The sequence below is a fragment of the Neovison vison genome, chromosome 5 (genome assembly GCF_020171115.1).
Source record: "Neovison vison isolate M4711 chromosome 5, ASM_NN_V1, whole genome shotgun sequence".
NCBI lineage: Eukaryota > Metazoa > Chordata > Mammalia > Carnivora > Mustelidae > Neogale > Neogale vison.
Window position 1 is genome coordinate 107132461 of NC_058095.1, and position 21357 is coordinate 107153817.

General features: G+C 39.4%; 1 protein-coding gene across 8 annotated transcripts in view; it reads left to right on the plus strand.

The window, feature by feature from the left end:
* The window catches only part of CAB39L (calcium binding protein 39 like), a 121468-nt gene that overhangs the window by 87978 nt on the left and 12133 nt on the right, over positions 1-21357 (plus strand). For all 8 annotated transcript variants that reach the window (XM_044249701.1, XM_044249708.1, XM_044249703.1 and 5 more), the window contains 4 exons: positions 3080-3248; positions 9593-9652; positions 12258-12323; positions 20426-20569. In XM_044249701.1, coding sequence (XP_044105636.1) covers positions 3080-3248; positions 9593-9652; positions 12258-12323; positions 20426-20569 — 439 coding nt within the window. The remainder of the gene's footprint in view (positions 1-3079; positions 3249-9592; positions 9653-12257; positions 12324-20425; positions 20570-21357) is intronic.

The window sequence follows — 21357 nt, forward strand, 5'->3', positions numbered from 1 at the left end:
TGAGACTGAACCCCACATAGGGCTCCATAATTGACATTGAGCCTGCTTAAGATTCCCCCCCCCAACTTGTGCACACACACACTCTCTCTCTAAAGAAGAAGGAAAAGAAGAAGAAAATCATTAATTTCACTATGTGCCTACTTCGTGTAAAACATTACGCTAAGCACACTGGAGACTGAGGTGGGGAAAGGGGAAAGTACAAGTAAGATAAACCATATGGAGATGGGAGCAGAGGAGGAAAGGAGAAGGTAACAAGAGAGCAAGATGGTAACAAGTAAAACCTATCCCCAGCAATGAAGCCTTGAAAGATGAGAGAGAATTTTAGAGGTAGAGGTGTAAAGAGAAGGACATTCTAGGCTGAGAGAATGGCATACCCCAAAGATGTATGGGATGGGATGAGAAATGAAATTAAAAATTTAGGGTCAAATTACAAGAGTCCATAAATATCTCACTAATAAGTCTAGATTTTAATGGTCTTGGGTTCTTTCTTTAGGTCAACAGTCTTTATTTCATATTCTCTAAAGTACTTTACCAATAAACAGCAATGTTTTTCTCCTTCACAATTCAGAAGATACACCTCTCTTTATAACATTTTAATATTTTCCCATCTATAACTCTTCCATGTGTACCAGCAGGCTGATTTTCAGGTTCTTCTGGTAAGAGAAATTATTAACACTATAAATAGGTATTTTAAAATATTCTACAAATAATCATGCCTATCTGAATATATTAGCATTTAATGTTAATATCAGTTATACAGGGAATACTCAAAGGAGTTATAGATAGTATTCAGCATAAAACAGAACAAAATTGATAAATACTACCCTAGTTTAGTGAATCCTCTCAAATATCCTTGTTTACCATTTCCACTACTGTATTTGTGGATTTGACTTTGCAAAGTAGCTAGTTTCCTAGGTTGTAGGAGACAGATTTTATTCTTAAATCAAAAGTCATGTAGATGTTGTCTTTCAAAGAATACTGCATTATTTTCTATTGCTCAACAGAATGTTACCACTTATATTTGGTGAGTTATATCTCGAAGTTTTGTGTAAGGGTGGTTTTGTTTTGATTTTCATCTATTCAGTCTTATTTGTTCATTTCAATTCTCATCTGTTCAGTGGTCATTTTTGCTTTTGAACATTTTTTGGCTGTAATTTTTCTAACCTGGAAAAGTCATGGTAAATCTGAAAGATTATATAGGCACTTTATGGATATCATTTTTCTTCTATCCCCAACATTATAGGAAAGTGCTTTTTCAAGAATTGAAATAATTGAGTTTTTTTTCCCAGTGGGCTTTGTATTAGAACCATAAAAATTAATATTGTATTTAATTGAAATGAAATGAAATAAGATTTTTTTATCCTATACGCACTTCCCAGTGTTTTACCATCATGCCTTCTTTTGTTCTATTCTACTATTTACCACACAATGGACAACTGCATCATTTTATTATTGAACTTGTTTTACTTAAGCTAAGTTTTGTTCATTTTCTTGAAACCTTATCATACACTGGAATGTAACTCAAACTAGATTTATTTCAATGTTGAATTTGACACTTGGAGTATTGTTATTAAATTAGGAAGGGAACAGATCTAACGTGCCAGTCCTGAATTGTTTCCTACAATAAACATTGTGTTTTTCTAGTGCAATTTTTGCTGCAAGCTGTAATTCATTATTTCAGGGGGTCATTCAATACACAGCTATTTATTACTGGTCATCTATTACATACCAACTGCATATATGTGCATGTAATATCTATACTTATCTTCTTCCTGAACCCTGGATAGATATATTCTACTGCCAAGGAGACATTCCTACTTAGGTATCAGGCATCTCAGAGTTAACATGGTTAGAAACAAACTTAATTTCTTCACTGATCTGCTCATCTACTAGTTTTATTCATTTTAAAAATTGGTACCGCCATCTACCTAATTATTCAGGCCTAAAATATGGGAATCGTTCTTGAGTCTTCAATTTCCCTCACCCCAGATTTGTTCCCCACCCTACCCCAGTTACATCGTTCCTCCAAGCAATATGCAGGATCTGCCCACAGTCCTGTCATGTACTACTACCATCTCAGTCCAGGCCACCCTCATCTCTAGCTGGGCGGCTGCTCCTCCTCCTACCCAGTCCCCCTGCTCCCACTCTAACTTGCCAGCTCATTTTTCCTTCTTTTTTTTTTTTTTAAAGAGCCAGTGCATGAGGAGGTGGGAGGGGCAGAGGTAGACGGAGAGAGAGAGACTCTTAAGCAGGCTTCACACCCAGCATGTAGCCCCATGTAGGGCTCAATCTCATGATGCTGAGATCTGAGCCCAAATCAAGTCAGATGCTTAACCAATTGAGCCACCAGGGTGTCCCCATTTTTCCCCATGTTTTACAATAGATTCTCCACAGATGCCCAGAGTGATCTTTTGAAAGCATATGTCAAGCCATGTTAATTTTTTAAACTCTCCAAAGTCTTCCTATCACTTTAAAACCAAACTCCTTAGCTTAGCCTAGGGAGCGGTATGTGATCTGGCCCCTGTCCTTCTCCACTCTTGCTTCATTTCATACCGTCCACTGTTCTTCCCCTACATTCCAGCCACACTGGCCTTAGTCTTCGCTAACTCACCATGCTGGCTCTTGCCTTGGAGCCTTTGTGGTTAGTTCCCTTTGCCTGGAACGCTTTGCTCCTTACCTTACCACTCAATCTAAATGAAAGTAAATTAAGTAGTTACACTCTGTATTATAAATACTTTAATATCTTCAGTTTCACAGCACTTCTCAGAATATGAAATTTCTTTTCATTGTTTATAATCTGTCTCTTACCCCACTAAATAGTATTTCCACTAAAAATAAACGAACTTTAGGAAGGCAGTAGTGTGTTGTGCTTACTATTATATTCCCAGCATTTGGAATAGTGCCAGGCATATCATAGATATTCAGGGGTATTGAATGAATGATGTTTGAATGAACTGTGACAAATGGTATATCTATGTTTCCTTTAACAGCAGTATTGAAACGGTTCTTTTGGTACCATTAATATTATTTTGTTAATAGGATAACAGTGTTCTGCATTTCTGTCTTGTTTATGCTTTAGATATGAAGCCCCACAGATCGCCTTACGTTGTGGGATTATGCTGAGAGAATGTATTCGACACGAACCACTTGCCAAAATCATCCTCTTTTCTAATCAGTTCCGAGACTTCTTTAAGTATGTGGAGTTGTCAACATTCGATATTGCTTCTGATGCCTTTGCTACTTTTAAGGTAATTTTTTTTTTTTTCTGAATCAGCTAGGTCATTTAGTTTCAGCATTTAGTTAAAGTCAGTTGGCCTCTGAGAAGGCAGTTTAATTTTAAAGAAGCAGGAAAGGCTATTCCTTAGGCCTGAGCATAACCAACTGTGATTTATGATGTAAAACGTAAAGCATCGGTCATGCATTCTATTAGGCCAGTCTATCACACTGTAGAAAAAAACAACTCAAAATACTTGTCACAAACTCATGCAGAATGAATTGCAATATATGTGAAAAAAGGGACATGTAATATTCTCAGCAAAGCATGCTTTCACTTATGTTAAAAACAAAGGGTATAAGCTGCCACTTAAGTTGTATCCGCACTGAATACCTCCAAAAGGTTATCAGGGAAGCAGGAACAGTGTTTACCAGCAGGGGAAGGGACTGGGTAGTGATGGGAGCTGGAGAATGACATCTTTGCCTCTGAAGGACATCACCGTACTTTATCAGTGTAATTGTAAATTCTCACTCAGTGAAGCAAATTACTCATAAGTGAATTGTGTTTTCTTCATAATCCCTTGTGTTCTTATGAACTTATCTGTTCTGTTACTAAATACGAATTTAATCTTAGTTTTATATTAAAATTTTTTAATTGTTGTAAAAGAATATATATAACATAAAATTACCATGGTAACCATTTTTCAGTGTACAGTTCAGTAGTGTGAAGTATATTCACACTGTTGTGCAACTAGTACCCGTTAGACAGCGGTGCTCCATTTCTCCCTTCCCTCAGCCCCCCAGCCCCATTTTACTTTCTGTTTCTGAGTTTGACCATTCAAAAGATGTTCGGAAACATAGTAGAAAATAATGTACTACCTAATTTGCAAACTAAATACTAGAACTTAGACATCCAATGAATGATGTCACCTTAAAGATTCCTGTCTTAGAAAATCATTTACTTATTCTTTTGATCCTGCCATTGTTTAATATATTTTGAAACTAGTATCACTGTCCATGGCATGTTCATTTTCCAGTAGTAGCAGATCTTTCCGAGGGCAGATAAAAGTTCTGGAAACAGTGCAAAGTTGTTTGACATTCAGGTTAACTGGATAAAGTGGGTGGTCATGGTAGCTAGGACTGTTTTTGGTCTTGGTAATAATAATGGGAATGATAATAAAAATAAATTTTAAAATGACTAAAATAGAGTCTGATTTTCTTCAGTGTATACCACATTGGACTGAAGACAATTTTAGAAGAGGATTTTTGAATATATTTTAAGCTGATGATGTAACAGCATTATTGACAAAAAAGTCAATTACAAAGTAGACAAGACTTGTTTAAATGTATACTCAGATTCACTTCTTTAAAAGCATTTCAGCAATATACTTGCTCCATTTATATCATTCCAAATTTACTTCTACTTTTTTAAATACTGTTACCTAATTATAATCCATATATGACTTTCATTTTTTATATATTAATAAATAATTTAATAATACTGACACAGTCCATATACCAGTATTAGTAAATACTTTAATCTTACAACTTTATGTAAATGACTTGAAATTTACCTATAACTGGAATGATAAATAGTTCCTTTTAACAGCTCTCCAGAGGTCAAGAAAAGTGAAAGCTATAGTTAGTTATACTGAAAACTATGTATTATCTATAGACTAGGGACTTACTCAGCCTGTTCTAAGAAGGTGCCCTGAATCCATTAAAAGATGCATAAGCTCACATGGTGGCAGGAAGTATGAGAGAGCACCAGGGAGCCGAGACAAGAAACAACAGGGGCTGGAGGGGAGCAGGAGGTAGGGGGACCTCAGCAAAGGGAAGGGATGGAGAGGGGGCCTGCAACAGGGCAGTGAGAGGAGCTTGCTGTGACCAAGAAGAAGAACCACTGGTGAGTGGACCCCACCCTAAAGATAGCCTCATGAAGGGGTAGGCAAGGCTGGGCCCCTTCCGCCTGTGACACAGTCCATCATGACATTTCCACGATATCTCTGAAATGTCATGAAATGAGGAAAATTGAATTGATAAGAACTCCTGTCAGAGAAAATCCTGTTTGGGGGGAGGGACAATTTACTGTGGAACTTTTGTTTTAATAAATGGGGGGCAGGGGTGTGTGCTAGTTTGGAACCAGGGCTGAACTGCCTGAGACAGGAGAGGAAAGAAGCCAGAGTGCCATCAGTCCCTATAGGCCTCAGCCAAGCCTGAAATAAGTACAGGACCAATCTAGAATCTGGGTTTGAAGGGAGAGGGGTCACCAGACTGCTGGCATTTTCCACATGTCTCCCCCAGTCCTGTCTGCTCCCTAGATTCTCCCCGACAAGACCAAGCAGAGGAAGACCCTATCTCTCTGGGGTAGAAGGCAAAGGGCATGGGAAAGAAGGAGAAGGAAGAAGGCGATCTAGAAGACAAAGATGTAAGAAGAGAAGAAGAAAACTAGAGAGAACAGCAAAGAGTGAGGGGAAGGAAGAAAAGAGAAGGAGGAAAAGTCTAGGAACAGCACTAAGGAGAGTTTCCTGGTGGGCGGAGGGAGGGGGAGCAAGGGCTACAGGCCTGGATGTGTGTTCAGAGTGTTGTGTAACTCGAGAGCCTGCTCTGTTCCCTGTCCACTCAGTTTCCCCCAGCAAAGCAGAGGTTGTACAGTGGCCACTGATGAAGCCCCCAGAGTCTATATCTAGCACACACGGTGAGAGAGGCCTTGACACGTCAAATCTGAAGACTAACACTTAACACAGAACATGATTATTCTGTTTCTTTCTAGCGAACTGTCCGTGCCTAAACGGCTAAGGAGATGTTTTCTGTTAATAGACAGTGTAGTCCCATTTTTTTTTCCCTTTTCTGTGTGATGACTCTGCTGTCATGGAAACAGAGTTGGTTCTTTTTCTAAAAGACTTTAAGTAAAGCTTCACAAATAATTATAAACAAAGAACAAACTCTGAAACGAATATGTATTTTTCAAAATTTCCCCCAAAGATTTTTCAACATTTAATAAAATAAACTATACTTGATAATAATGGCTTGCTATAATATGTTCAGCCCAATTTAATTTGCAGCACTATGTTAAATATCAACAATAAATTGATGTTTTAAGCTATACCTCAGCATATTTTCCGTCAAACTTAAGTCTCTGAAAATCTAAGTAACCATAAAAAGTTTTCTAGTATGCCTAAAAGAAAAAATAGTTGGGGGGGGTCCTCTGGGTGGCTCAGTCTGTTAAGCATCCAACTCTTGATTTCAGCTCAGGTCATGACCTCAGGATCCTTAGATTCCTGTATTGGGTTTCTTGCTTAGCAGGGAGTTTACTTTTTTTTTTTTTTTTTAAAGATTTTATTTATTTATTTGACAGAGAGAGAGATATCACAAGTAGGCAGAGAGGTAGGCAGAGGGGAGGGCGGGGAAGCAGGCTCTCTGCTGAGCAGGGAGCCCGAGACAGGGCTCAATCCCAGGACCCTGAGATCACGACCTGAGCCGAAGGCAGAGGCTTTAACCCACTGAGCCACCCAGGTGCCCCAGGGAGTCTACTTATTATTGTTTCTCTCTCTCCCTGCCCAAATAAATAAAGCTTTTAAAAAAAAATTTTTTTTCCAGCATGCTAACAGTATTGGAAATGTCAATTTATATTTTTCCAAAATGCTGTGGTTAATATAATACAACAGTGACCATAAGTCACTGTTTCTTTTTAAGTAGATGGCTTCAAGGGGTTTTGGTTGTCTGGCTGGCTTGGTTTTAGTGTGATTTTCTTTTGGCTTTGTCTTTTGTTTTTAACCTCTTAGACTTGCCTTTTTTGTTTTGAGCTCTAAGATGACTGTTGCCCAGTTTACTCATTAATACACAATGAATAAACAATTTAACACTGTTTATATTTTTTGTCACAGTATTGTCTACAAATTGTCCTTTCCCAGAAAACATTCCTAACAATCAGCATTTCTTTCATCCCTCCTCCCATGACATGAGAGAAGGGGTTTGAATTCCACCTCCCTCTGCCACCTGACTGGCTGTATGTCCTTGAGCAAGGAGTTAACCTTGGAGTTTCATTTTCCTCTCCTGTGAGATGAAGAAAATAATCCCTGCCTTGCAGAGTTGTGACGATGAGAAATCACAGGTGGAAAGAGCTCTGCATGTTCGCCGACACATAGTAAATCCTCCAAGAACGGCAGTTGCTGCTTGGCCCATCTACTGTCACGTCCCTGCCATTGAGTGTGTCTCCCAAGGTGTGCAGAAGTCCCTCCATAGCAATATCAGATTATTTTTTTTAGCATAATGCATAGACTATGCAAGACTTAGTCCTGTCAAAACAGAATTGTGAGGAGGTGGGATGAAAGCGTACACTGTTTCAAATAATTTAAAATTTTAAATTATTTGAAATCTGAACTTTATGTCTCTTTGCAACTTTCTACTTTTTCCTTTTTGGGTAGGATTTTAGCTGATTTTTTTCCCCACGTCATGTGATCTATAATGATGCAACAATTATTTTTGTCTTTGTATTATGTGTATATATGTGTGGGTGTATGTATATATATGGTCAATTCCTCCAGTTTTGCACATGCATTTACTACATGGAAAAATGTAGCTAGGAATATATACACACAAGTGTGAGAGTATGTGTGTGTGTGGGTGGGTGGGTGTGTAACAGAGAGAGAGAGAATCATTTATTGGCTGTCCCCACCATGTACACATGCCAGAGGAATTCTACCCCATCATATTTTATTTTTCTATTATTGGCTACGTAAGTTATTTCCAGTTTTTTCCTTTGGAATTTGAAGGAGCTGCTACTAACAGGACTTCCTCCCAATTCCTCTTTCTCTGGAGGAGATAACTAACTCCACTAAATAACTCTAACTAACTCTGGAGTAGATAACTAACTCAAGGTTTCCATTCACTATCTGTTAGTGAATGACGGGCAGCACTCATCTGCACAGCGCTCCGTCTGCTGCCACCACCACTGTGTGTGCAGGGCACCGTCCCCACAGTCAAGCCTGCTGACTATTACAACAGGTGGATCCAGTTCTGCTGCAGTCCATGGAAGGAAACCCTTTCTAACTGGGGTCAGCTCGGAAAAATCACTGATCCTGCTCAGGACATTAGGGAAGGGGGTGTCTGAAAACTAGGGACCCCAGAGAATGCCGTGGAACTACCTTGCTCTTTTGGGGGTCCCGTGATAGAGGAACTAGTTTGAATTTTGACCTCAGAGAGAACAGGAATGAATTCCTCTAGCGGGTCTTCCCATTTTAAAGTTCCAGTTCCAAAAGAATGCTGAATGTTCTACTGGGGAAAAAAAAGTACGGGTTTCTACTAATAGAGGCAGTGCTCAATCAACATGTGGTGATAAGTAATAAAATGATATCAATAGCCAGTCTCATTGTCCTGGAACTTGAAAATTAGTAGCACAAAAATGCATTAAATATTTTACTTATTTAAATAGAAATAGGTGGGTTTTGCCCTTGCTGCTGCCTTTTTGATCTCTGTGAATTTATGTTGGGATCTTCTATATGCTTTTAGGAAGTTTTAATTAAATGTGTATTAAAGCATAAGAACTTATTTTGGAAAACTTTAAAATTCTTGTTATGTTTTTAATTAAATTCTACATTCTATTGAGACAGGGTATTTAGTCTCTAAGCTTATAAAAGGGATTAGGTGAGGCTTATTTTCTTTCAACATTAAGGTGAATTAAGGATATAATTTAGGTGTGAGGTGAAGACAGTCAAATGTTCCTTTATGCTTTTGTTCAGTTTTCTGAGAGTTATGCCTGTAAGATCAGTCTACTTGTCTTTAGCTTTGAATGAGTGTGTTGTATGACTTAATCACCACACATCACCACATAGTCCATTAACCCCCGAGCAGGAGGTGCCTGCAATGGCCCAGTTAAGCATCATTTCTGTGCTTCCCAGTATCCTAGGCACCTCTGTTTTAAACGTGGTTAAGAAAAAAACTAAAGGTCGAGATTCCTGAAAAATCTTTTAACTTGTGAGATATAGTTTTAAGCCATTAGGCATTCTTTTAAAATAATAAGTTATTAACGACATTTCGAATAGCTCATCATAGACTTTATTTGGATATTTATTAGATCGTGGTCAAAATATAGTCATGGCTTAAAGAAATATACTGTTAAACCCCATCTTTTAGGTGCAAATTTATTATCAAAATTTAACAATGATACGAATTAAAACCCTTTGTTGTTGTTGACATGAAACAGACTTGCATTTCACATCTTAAACTAAGAATGGAAATAATTTTGTGGATGTAAAGAAAATATTCTTCAGAAACTATATGTTTCAAATGAATGGACTTATAACATTCTTAGAAAAGCCAGATTTATAAAATCTATTGGCTATAGTAATTATATTTCACTTAATTGTTCTTTTTCTAGGACTTACTAACCAGACATAAAGTGTTGGTCGCAGACTTCTTAGAACAAAATTATGACACTGTAAGTAGAAGTCCTTTTTGACATTTTTACTTCATTTTCTTCCCCCCCCACCTTAGATCTATGGACACTTGCTCCTGTTTATGATTTACAACAGACATGAACCATAGTCTACCGGCACCCAACTTGTCTATTTACGTGGTCATCAGGAAACTTTGTAGAAAATTGAGAAAGGCAGGAGATCAGGACTTTCTCATTTTCCACACCTGTTTCTGTTGTTGTATCTTGAGCTCCAGAAAATGACTGGCACCTGCTTACTTTGACCCTGATTTAAGAGCATCCACATTGCCCTCAAGGGGCAGTAGGTATTCATAAAAGAGCACTCCTCCCTCACTAAAAGAAATCATTCTACTTGCTTGATCATTAGTTTGTAGAAATGCCAAAATATTTCTGTCTTCCAACCCCCTTCTCAAATGGTGAATCCAACCCATCCTTTGGAGATTCTGCTAAAACATGACTCTTATAGGGTGCCTGGGTGGCTCAGTGGGTTAAGCCGCTGCCTTCGGCTCAGGTCATGATCTCAGGGTCCAGGGATGGAGTCCCGCATCGGGCTGTCTGCTCATCGGGGAGCCTGCTTCCCTCTCTCTTTCTCTGCCTGCCTCTCTGCCTACTTGTGATTTCTCTCTGTCAAATAAATAAATAAAATCTTTAAAAAAAAAATGACTCTTCTAGAAGGCTTTCCTTAATCCCATCCATTCACATTCATGCACGAGTACTCCCTCCCCCGCCCTGCTGCCTCCATTTTCCACATTGTATTGTGGTGTGTCTGTACCTTCCTGGCTGGTTCTTGAGCTCCTTGAGAGGCAGGAACCTGATCAGATACTGTAGAGCTAGATGGAATGTTCAAGCCTCATTAGATGTCCATTGATAATGAGTGAAAATAAGAGACCTAAGATAGTTTATGACAAGACCTGCGGCATCAGCTACTAATCTCTTCTGTGGAAAGAGTGATGTAAACGTTTTGTGCAGGAATGCTTTGCCTTCAGGAAATAGTACACAACAATATGGAAGACTGTAAACTCATTCTCTTTGATCCCTTATTTACCCGATTTTGTCTTTGTACCTATAGTCACGTCTTGTGTAATTTGGTAGCTACACAGACACTGGGTCTGCTGCACCGACCTGAACACCAGCTCTGAGAACTCATGCTCCCTCAGACATTTCATACTTTCTGAGTTTCATATTTCTTTAAAAAGTAAACTATGAAATGGGAGCACATGACCTCTGACTCTAAAAAAATGAAACTGGCCTCCTGGGGAGTCAGTCATACCTTATACACATATTTGAAGTTTCTGGTCACGTATGGTTGCACTCATGTGGAATTTAAGAAACAAACGAGCAAAGGAAAAAGAAGAGAGAAAGAGAGAAACCAAGAAACGGACCCTTAAGTATAGAGAATACACTGATGGTTACCAGAGGGGAGGTAGGTGGAGGGATGGAGGAAATAGGGGATGGGGCTTAAAGAGAGTACTCACTGGTCATTATGAGCACCAGGTGATGTGTGGAACTGTTGAATCACTACATTATACAGCTGAAACTAATATAATACTGTACATTAACTATACTGGAACTAAAATTTTTTAAAACTTGAGTCCCACAAAATCCTGACAGAATAAATAGTAATTCCTTCCTATAAAAGAGTATGATTATTATGACTTTAATGTGAGCTACATGGTTTTGTTGTTACTTTTCACATTCTTAATTCCCTGTCAGTAATCATCCTCTGTGGGCACTTCTGGCCCTCATCACACCCGTACACACACACACCTCACACTCCGCCCTCTGAGGACCAGGAATGGTTTCCACCCTCCTCAGCCCCTGCACTCTCCTACCTTCAGTTCTCCGTTGGGCTTGTTCTTCCTACCTCCGTGGTCTCTGAGGCATGTCCTTGCCTGATAGGAGGTCCACACTTAGCTTCTCCAGCGTCTGGCACTCTGTGTGAAAATGAAGGACTTGGGCAGTGGTTGACAGCCACAGTGGGAAACAGGGGCCCCAAACCCCAGCATCCCCCAGCTTTTGTCGAGAGTGGAAGTCCTCCAGAGAGACCAGCTGGAGGTGGCAAAAGTTGCCCTATTCCTCTGTCTACACTATGAACTTGGCAGTTTGATTCTTCATGGAGTATCATGTGAAGCCCTAAGTGTGTTTAATTTTCTCTTAAATTATTCATGTGCTAATAGCTACCAGCTAGCTACCAACTTCTCTAAAATGGCATGAAATGTGTTATTTTGTTACCCATTTAATAGATGAGTTAATAAGATGTTTTATTCAATAGTATGTATTGAGAGGACTCAGATACTCCATTTTTCTTCTCAATTTTTAATTTGCAAAACTAAAATTAAGTGGACAAGTACATCTGTTGTATCACTTGGCCCTCCTACCCCCCAGTATCTTTATGTGTAAATGAGGATGGTGACATGGGGGAAAGCTCCCTTTGGACAGTGTGATCAGCACTAGGTTATTAAGCACAGAGACAGATGCAAAGCACCGCTGTTGGGCTGCCCTGGCCTGGCGAGTTGGGGATTTACCTTTGAAGCAAGAGAGCAAGCAATCCTAATGTAGAGAAACCACTGCTAGTTTTATGCTCTAATATTTATTTTCTTTTTATTAGATTTTTGAAGACTATGAGAAATTGCTTCAGTCTGAGAATTATGTGACTAAGAGACAATCTATAAAGGTAATATGAAATTTCTTTAAGTTATCAGTTGATATCTTACTGGTAAATGATGGCTCTGAGTGGACAAGTACATAAAGAAAAATAAAGGTGTCCCTTTTTTTTGTAACTTGGAAAATATATGCTTCATGTTATGACTGAACTTTGTAGCAAAACAGTGTAAATGCCCTGACTCAAAGACTTTTTGGAAGTACGAGTATAAACAATATGTACATGATAAAGTAGAATTCAGTATATTGCAGCTCCGAAAGAAAATCAAGCTTAAGTTAATTTAAATACAACCACAGTTCTCTCCTTGGGTGTGTTTTCTGGAGATGAAAAGAAATCACTCTTAGCTTGAAATTAAGATCTGAATTACCATTTACAAGGAAGAATCAGCAAGGTTTTCCTGTAGTTCTTTCGGTGTATCTGAAACAGGAAAAAAATGACCCTATTTCTCTTAGACATCTCTCTGTAAACTAGACTTTGTAGGCTATTTTACAGAGAAGGGGAGAATAAAAGGTTTTGTAATGGGGCTTACCCTCATCTGAGAAGCACTTACCCCCAGATTTGTAACAAATTTTTCAAAAGTTTTTTTGGCGTTTTTTGTTTTGTTTTGTTTTGTTTGTTTTTACCATTTTGCACTGCTGGATTTCATATTCTGAGCATTCTTGTTAGTGTTTTACCGTAGGTCATCTTTAACACCTCCACCATTTAACATGATATTTTCGAATTGTATGTCCAGCAAAGATTCTGAAATATGAAAATAGTCACTCTTAGAGTGACTATTAACTGAGTGTTAAAAGAATAATCTTTAATAATCTTTAATAAATTTGGGTACTCGATCATGGACCCAAAACTGTGCTTTTTTAAAAATGCTAGTATTATTACACTGAAACAGACTTTGCAAAGAGGTTAAAAGATGGTATCACCAGCTGGAAAAGAAAATAAAGTCAATTCCAAATTATTTGCAAATAGCTTAGTTGGATCAATTATTGGGGGGGGGTGAGGAGAGTGATAGGGCTTTCCATTTGGTCAACAAATATTTATGAGCTCCTATGCCTAACATTACAGTGACAGCCAAGAACAAAACTAAGTCATACCCCAATGGACCTCACATTCTGTTGGAGGAAAACAGACAACACATAAATAGAAAGATAAATATATAACTCTCAGGTGATTTTAGAACAACTAAGGAAGGTACGAGGACAGGAAGTGATGACAGGTGATGGGGTATTTGTGTGTAAACAAGTGGCATTTGCTATTGGAGATTCTATCACCTATGAAATGCCTGTGGAAGTTCACTGTCCCCCAGCCCAGCAAAGTAGGGCCACATAGTGAGTAGCCTTCCCTCCTGGGGGCGCCTGGGTGGCACAGTCGGTTGAACGTCCCACTCTGAGTTTCGGCTCAGGTCGTGATCTGCGGGTCTTGAGATCAAGCCCCACACAGGGCTCCACACTCAGTACAGAGTCTGCTTGGGACTCTCTCTCCCTCCCCTACCTCCCAGCCTGGCCTCAACTGAATAAATTAATTTTCTAAAAAAGTGCCTGGAAGCAGGCATTTGGTCAAGAGGAGGTAGGACTGCTCCAGTGGGAGTGGAATGTCCATTAGAGCTGCATCTCTATCTACCCTTCAGATCCCATTTAGATAGTCCAAAGAATGTTATTGGCCGGTATTAATTGACTGGCTTTGTCAAGCACTTATATGATTTTGGGGCTTACTAAACATCACATATTAGTTTTACATGTTGGGATAATGACATTCATAGAATAATGTGTTTGGTTCTAAATATTGAATATACTTTTTTTTTAAAGATTTTATTTATTTGTTTGATAGACAGAGATCACAACTAGGCAGAAAGGCAGAGAGAGAGAGAGAGAGAGAGAGAGAGAGAGAGAGAGAGAGAAAGGAGGAAGCAGGCTCCCTACTGAGCAGAGAGCCCGATGTGGGGCTCAGTCCCAGGAGCCTGGGATCACGACCTAAGCCGAAGGCAGAGGCTTTAACCCACTGAGCCACCCAGGCGCCCCTTGAATACACTTTTAACTGAAGTGATAAACAAAGTGTATTTTGTGTGACATTTTTATCAATTCACTTTACCCCTGACTTTGCCTTAGCCGTGATCCTCCTTCCCCTGAATTTGTGCCCTTGCTGTTCCAGCATTATGCACTTTCGGTGGGGGGGGTCGGGGGTCAGCATGCTAATTTCAGCCAGTCATTCAGCACTCTTTATTGAGTTTCCCCTTGTGTGGAAACCCATACATGGTGATCTACATAGAAACATACCTTGGGGGGCATACCTTGTATCTCTCTCTGTCAAATAAATAAATAAATAAAATCTTTAAAAAAAAAAAAGAAAGAAAGAAAAGAAAACATACCTTGGGTTCACTGCTCTTGCTGCTGGAGCCTGGATTGAGGAGATCGAGCTTCAGACAAAGGCAGTGACATCATGCCATGCTCTCCCAGGTCCAGAAAGCTTGTTAAGAGCATTTGAAGATAAGGCTGCATCCTGTTGCCACAGCTGCATACCTGAAGAACAGAATTCCTTATTTGTGAAGGGCTTTACAGCACAGCCAAAACAGGGGAGCTGGTCTGTATTATAGGACATCATTGCCCTCGGAGGGAAGGAGAAACGGAACAGTAAACAGACCTGACAGTGCTCTGAGATCTCTCATACGTTTTCTAAATCCTCCCTCTTTTTTAGTGGGAATCCATAAGGTCCTGAACCAAAGTAGCAGCACTGGTATGGACTAAGGCTATGGAACTAAAGTGGGATCAAGAAAGCTGAGAGTCAGAGACTTTAGAATTTATCTTTGTACCATTTTCAACAGTGACAGGAATTGGTGATAGAAGTTTTTCTGTTGATTGAATGTCTCTAGGGCCTTAGGTGAAATTACAAAGCTAACAGGTGTTCCTCTAACCATCTCCCTTCTGGGTCTTCTTCCCACTTCTTCCTTCATGTTCCGCTGTCGTCCCTTCCTACTCATGTGCCCATTGCACTCATTCTGCTCTCAGGGTGTCATCAGCTCCCTGGCAGGATGCATTCTCACTTGAAAATAGAAGCCTGTTAATTCAGCGCGTGTGTGATTGGTACAATATGGAATCAAAATTTGGTGGGTAGTAAAAGGCAGTGAGAAGGTTCCTTCCTTACTGCTATCTGCTGCCTCCTGGCTCTCTGCTTCCCAGCCCCCTTTCCGCTTGGCTCTGTGGCCAGACACCTCCGCACTGTACCCAGCAGCACAGGCAAGGAGCAACCGAGTCCACGTGGCGTACTGAAACGTTTCCTTTCCCACTTGATTGTGCTTCCTCCTTATGTACGGATGCCCCAGCCCACTCAGAAAGCCTCTTTCCTGTTCTTTGCTAATCCACCCAGATATACTATGTTGGCTGCTACTCTTGCCTAAAATCTTTTACAGTGGCATGTCTCACAAATATTTTATTTGCAGTGTGGTAAAACCGAGCACTGGTTGGACACCGAAGGAAACTAGTAAAAGACAGATGAAGGATATCTAAGAATGCAGAAATTGTTAAAATGGGTACTAAAGATTTGGCTTTTTTGAACGCTAGATTATAGACAGAGACATCACGAAAATGGTCTTATTTCCCTGTATTCAGGAGAGAGCTGTGTACTCCTGTCCTTAATAGAAAAATGCTGTTTTGGAGAGCTCTGCTGGTGCACTGTTGGTTTTTCCTTTTGAGAATTAGGTCTGTGGTAGCAGTATATTCTGTTTTGACCCAGCCATGTTTATATCTCTGAATTCTGTAATATTTTATACATAGATGTTTCATCATTTTAGAAAATAGGAGAGTTTAGGTTCTTTTAAGAGCATTCTTCCAGTATTCTGTAAGTGATAAGCTGTCTTAAAGCTAGGCTATTTTCTGACTCCCCTTGCTTCCAGCTGTCTTTTGGTAATCATATTCTAAATTTTCCTGAACTACCTTGGGATGCTTAGATTCCTGATGTCAATAAAAAATGATTAACAGAGAAATTCCTTCCCCTCACATGACAGAGCTTAGGAATTTATTTCCTACTATCTTCAGAGCCATTTAATTACTAGCAAGAAAGATTGTAAATCAAAAGAAGCTTGGTAGAATTTTGGGGGTTGTTTCTGGCTCTGGTCAATTTCATTGAAACACTAAGTTTAAAAAAAGCTCATTATTTCTACTTGCTGTGCTTGGCTTTACTCTGTAATATTGAAGCCTATAAAATCTAATATAGAGAACTAAAAACAATTTTTTCCATTTTATCATCTTAAATGCATTGTACTAAGATGAAATGCAGCATTTTGTCATTGTCAGTATTAATTAAAATAGATTAACATTTAATGGCTAAAAGAGTCAGTGTTGGTCAAATGATTTAACACAATTGATTGTTTTAGAAAAGTAGTGAAATTATATTAGCAAAGGACAGATTGGATAAAACTTACATGTAAGCATCCTTTGTAATAAAAATTAAAGTGACTTAACAATCTGAATTTACCTTATAAATGTCACTTAAGCAAATTCTTGAGTGTGTGTGTGTTTGCACAAATTTTAAGGGTAAATTTTTTTAATGCAATGTATTGTTGAAAGACCTTTTGATATGTTTATGTGTGTACTATATATGTATTTGTATACATGTGATATGTACTATATTTGATTTTTATATATGTTTTGTATAAAAATATCTTTATATCAATATAGAATCTGTAGGTAGATATACAGATTTATCTCTGCAATGAAGCATAGCTATATAAATGCCCATGTAAATCTTATGTGGGTATATAAATCCTGTCAGCTTTACAACCAAAAATGGCTGGGTCTTTTTTTGAGAGTCTGGGAGCCATCCTGCTGACATGTAAACATGTAGGAAGGTGGCACGCCTGTGTCCCCGATGTCGTTGGGGAAATTACCCTTGGTGCTTCTCTCTGAGCTGTAACCATTTGCTTGTCAGAGACATAAGAGTTTTATGATTCTCTTCATTACCTGAATAAAGGCAATTAGCTAAAACAAGTAGCTTCCTTAGTGGCCAGGTGGGTTCAGAGGGAACCGTGAGGGGTGCATAGCGAAAGGCACTGTCAAGCCCTCCGACAGGGAATGGTTTACCTTTCCTCTTGAGACGACACGTATGTAGGGGATCGTGGCTGCTTGGCCATATAAATCAGGTGGAGTTTTATCTGTCTTCCTAATGTCTTTTGCACAGATCACCTATATAATGTTGTGTTGCGAATATGCTTATTCAATCATTGAACTGCTTTCTTTCTTCTCTGCATTTTGTGGACTTTATTTCCCCAGCAGCACTCACACACATCACACAGTTAAGCTGTAAAGGGGACAAACACAAACAAGAGTTCATACGCGTCCACACGGAGCTTATGTTCCAAAGAGGCGAGTAAGTCTGTACTGTAAGGCAGAGTGAGTACAGCTGGGGAGAAACAGAGCACAGAGTAGGGGTAGAATGGTGGTTCGCAGGGGCTGGGAGGCAGGGGGCTGGGAGGTGTTGGTCAGTGGGTTCACACTTTCAGGTATGAGAAGACTAAGTCCTGAGGATCTGATGTACAGCCTGGTGACTACAGTGAAGTACTGTGCTGAGTGCTTGAAACTGGCTGAGAGATCTTAGGCGCTCTCATCACACACCAAACCGAAGGGCAGCTGTGAGGGGGTGGATGTGTTAATTAACCTGATCGTGGTCAATGTTTCACGATGTAAATATATTTCAAATCGTCATGATGTGCGTCTAAATAAAGCTGGGGGAAACACTGGGGTCAAGGAGAGTGAGGCCACAGAGGCAGAACAACGAGGAGTAAGTGGGGCTGCAAGGAAAGGAAGCAGAAGTGACTCCGGAGCACAGAGGCCTTTGAATGCCATCTTAAGGAGTTTAATTTTCTCCCCTGAATCCATAGGCATCCAGGGACTCATTTGTTTATTCGTGCTCTCCCTCCGTGGAATTAGTAACATGAACAGGACTGAGCTTCAGGAAGGTGCATTTGGCACAACAAGCAGGAGGGATTGGGTTGGGTCTAACCTGGAGAAGGGACCATTCAGTGCGCTTGCCCAGGAGCAGGTGAGAGGCAATGAGGGCTGCGAAGAGGGCATTGGCAATAAAAGCAGAAGGAAGAATGTTGGAGACATTTACAAACAGAAAATTGGCAGACCTTGGATGTAGATTTGATGCAAGGGAAAGAAGGAGCCAAGGAAGATTTCAGCTCTTCCCGAGGAGCCTGGCTGGCCATGGCGTCATTAACAAAGAGGGGAAGGAACTGGTTTCAGAGATGCCAAGTGTGACTGGCCAGCAAAGTGATCCACTGGGCACCAGATGGGCAGTTAGAAGCATTGGTATAGATCTCAGGAAAGAAACTGAGACTCCAAAGGTAGGTTTGGGAGACATCTCCCTAGTTGTTACAGTTGAAGCCATGGGCATAGATGAGACTGGAGAGAGAAGAAAGATCAGAGATTCACGTATACCACTTGGAAAACGCCTACATGTGTAGAGCAGAAGGAAGGAGAACAGTAACACAGGAGCAAAGGAACAAGCTGCAAGAGATAAGAAACCAGAAGAATGCAGCGGCCTTGAAACCAAGAGCAAAAAAGTTTCCAGAAGAGTGTTCAGTTAGCTTTAGATGCTGCAGAGAGATTAAGGAAAATGAAGATGAACAGTTTACATGACTACTGTCCCGTGTTTGAGACTAACCAGCTAACATCCAACATGGTCATTATGTCTTATAATTAACAACCATTATTTTTGTGCACTAACATAACCTTAAGGTATGCAGTTCTTATTTGTTAAACGGACAAAAGATGCATCACAGGCAAGATCGTTGTTTACTGGCAACCAAACACACACACACACACACACACACACACACACACACACCACTACATGCACACCTCTTGGGTTCTGTTACTGGACTGTATTGTGATAGACAGCCAGCCCATAGTTCCATGTGTTTTCTTCGCCCATCCAGGATTTCTGTAAGCGTTAGTACCATGAGGCCTCCAGAAAAAGTCTGGTGAATAGGATAATTTCGAAAATAAGTCGATCATATATAAAACTTTGTGAAGGGTACATTTCAGCTGCCTTGTTGCTGAAGTTTTAGGAATTGCTACCCCTGTATGAGAATAAAAGTTTATGAGTAAAGAACGGTCAACTGTGCTGCTAGTTGAAGATTACTCTTGGATATTTTTATTTTGTTTTAAATTGTCTTAGTCTGTTTATGCTGCTATAACAAAAATGCCACAGACTGGGTGGCTTAAGCAACATTTATTTTTCATAGTTTTGGAGGCTATGCAATCCAAGATCAAGGTGCTGGCAGTAAGAGAGCTCTCTGGGTCTCTTTGATAAGAACACCTGTCCCATTCCTGCGATCCTTCCTTTCCAGAGGTCCTACCTCCCAATACCTTCACATTTGGGGTTAGGATTTCAGCATATAGATTTTAGGGAGGCACAGACATTCAGCTCATAACATGGAATAATGCTGCATTTGGAGGGAGCTATTAATTTGTCACCAGAAAATGTTTTGTTTTACTCTTTTAAAAAAACTTGCTTAATATGGATTCAGGGTTAATGCCTCCCCTCCCCCAGCTATCTAGCTGGTTGGTTTTGTAACAAAAGTTAAGGGGAAGGTAAGACTCACTTGACATAACCTGTTTTCCCCAGTGAGCTACTAGAGTACATTTCTTCAGGGAAGGGAGGTATAACTGTAGAATCAATTTGGTTATCCTTTCTTATTCTACCATAATGCCTAAGAAGCAGTGCAGTGCTGGGAAGCAAGATTAAAGTGAGTAATGAAAATAATAAATTCGTTTCTGGCTAGCTCTGGGTGAGAGCTACAAAGAGAGCTTTTTTAAGCTGCAGCAATGACTGGCTTTTAAAAAAAAATTCAGAAATGCATTAATCACCAACTTTAGCAAAACTGTGTGAAAGCTTAAAATAACTTAATAATAACTACTCCTTTCATGCCTGTGCTAAATGCTAAGATGCACTTAAGGCCTCTTCATTTTTTTTCACATCAACATTCCTAACCACATCTGTAGTTTGTTTTTCAGAGAGAAGTGCGATAGATTTTGAATCAGATGACTCTCACATAGATTGTATCTCTGATTTTGGGGTTTTTTGTTTGTTTCTTTGTTTCTTGTTTTTTGTTTTTGTAGCTATTAGGTGAGTTGATCCTGGACCGACACAACTTTGCCATTATGACAAAGTACATCAGCAAGCCAGAGAACCTCAAACTGATGATGAACCTCCTTCGAGATAAAAGTCCCAACATTCAGTTTGAAGCCTTCCATGTCTTTAAGGTAAAGTGCCGCAGAAATAACCAGGGCATTTGTTTTTTTCGCTTTCCAGTGGCAAACTCCCTGCTGTTTACTCCTTTATACTTGAGAGAAAATGAAATAGGCAGTCTTTCCATTTTGCATGACTTGGACGAAATTTTAGAGTTATTTTAATGAATGCCCATTTGTTTCTAATCCCTATCTCTAAATATTTTCATTTTTTTCCACTGAGAAAATAGGTGGATACTGTTTCCCAAAAGTTACTAAAATAATCAGCGATAGAGCCCAAATCCAAATCCCAAATGCTGGAATTTGAATGCTTCACTTTCTGCCTTAAGTGTTTCTTTGAGCCTTAAATGAAGCACTGAAAAAATACCAGGGTACTGCTCACTTTTATTACTTGTTTAGAAATATTTTTTAAGTGCATTTTGCTGTGAATGGGAAGTAGCTCCCCATAAGACTGGTTTCTTCTGGAGCTGTATTCACATGGTACACAAAATTGATATCTTAATTTTATCACTTAATGCTTTGCCGGAAGTGAACACTAATCCATTATTGTTATGTATGGGTTTTAGAGCCAGGAGTTTTATTGGCACAGTTCATCGTTGGGTTTGTTTACTCTAGTTTACTTAAACATTTCTGTTGTTGTTTTTTTTTTTATATTTAGGTTATTTCCATTTTTTTTCCTACTGAGAGGAATGCCATAATGAGCATTTTCTATATCCAGCTGGGTTTTTTTTTTCCATATTTAGGATTATTTTCTTAGGATAGATATCTGGAATAGAATTAAGAGGAAAATCCCAAGCTTTTGG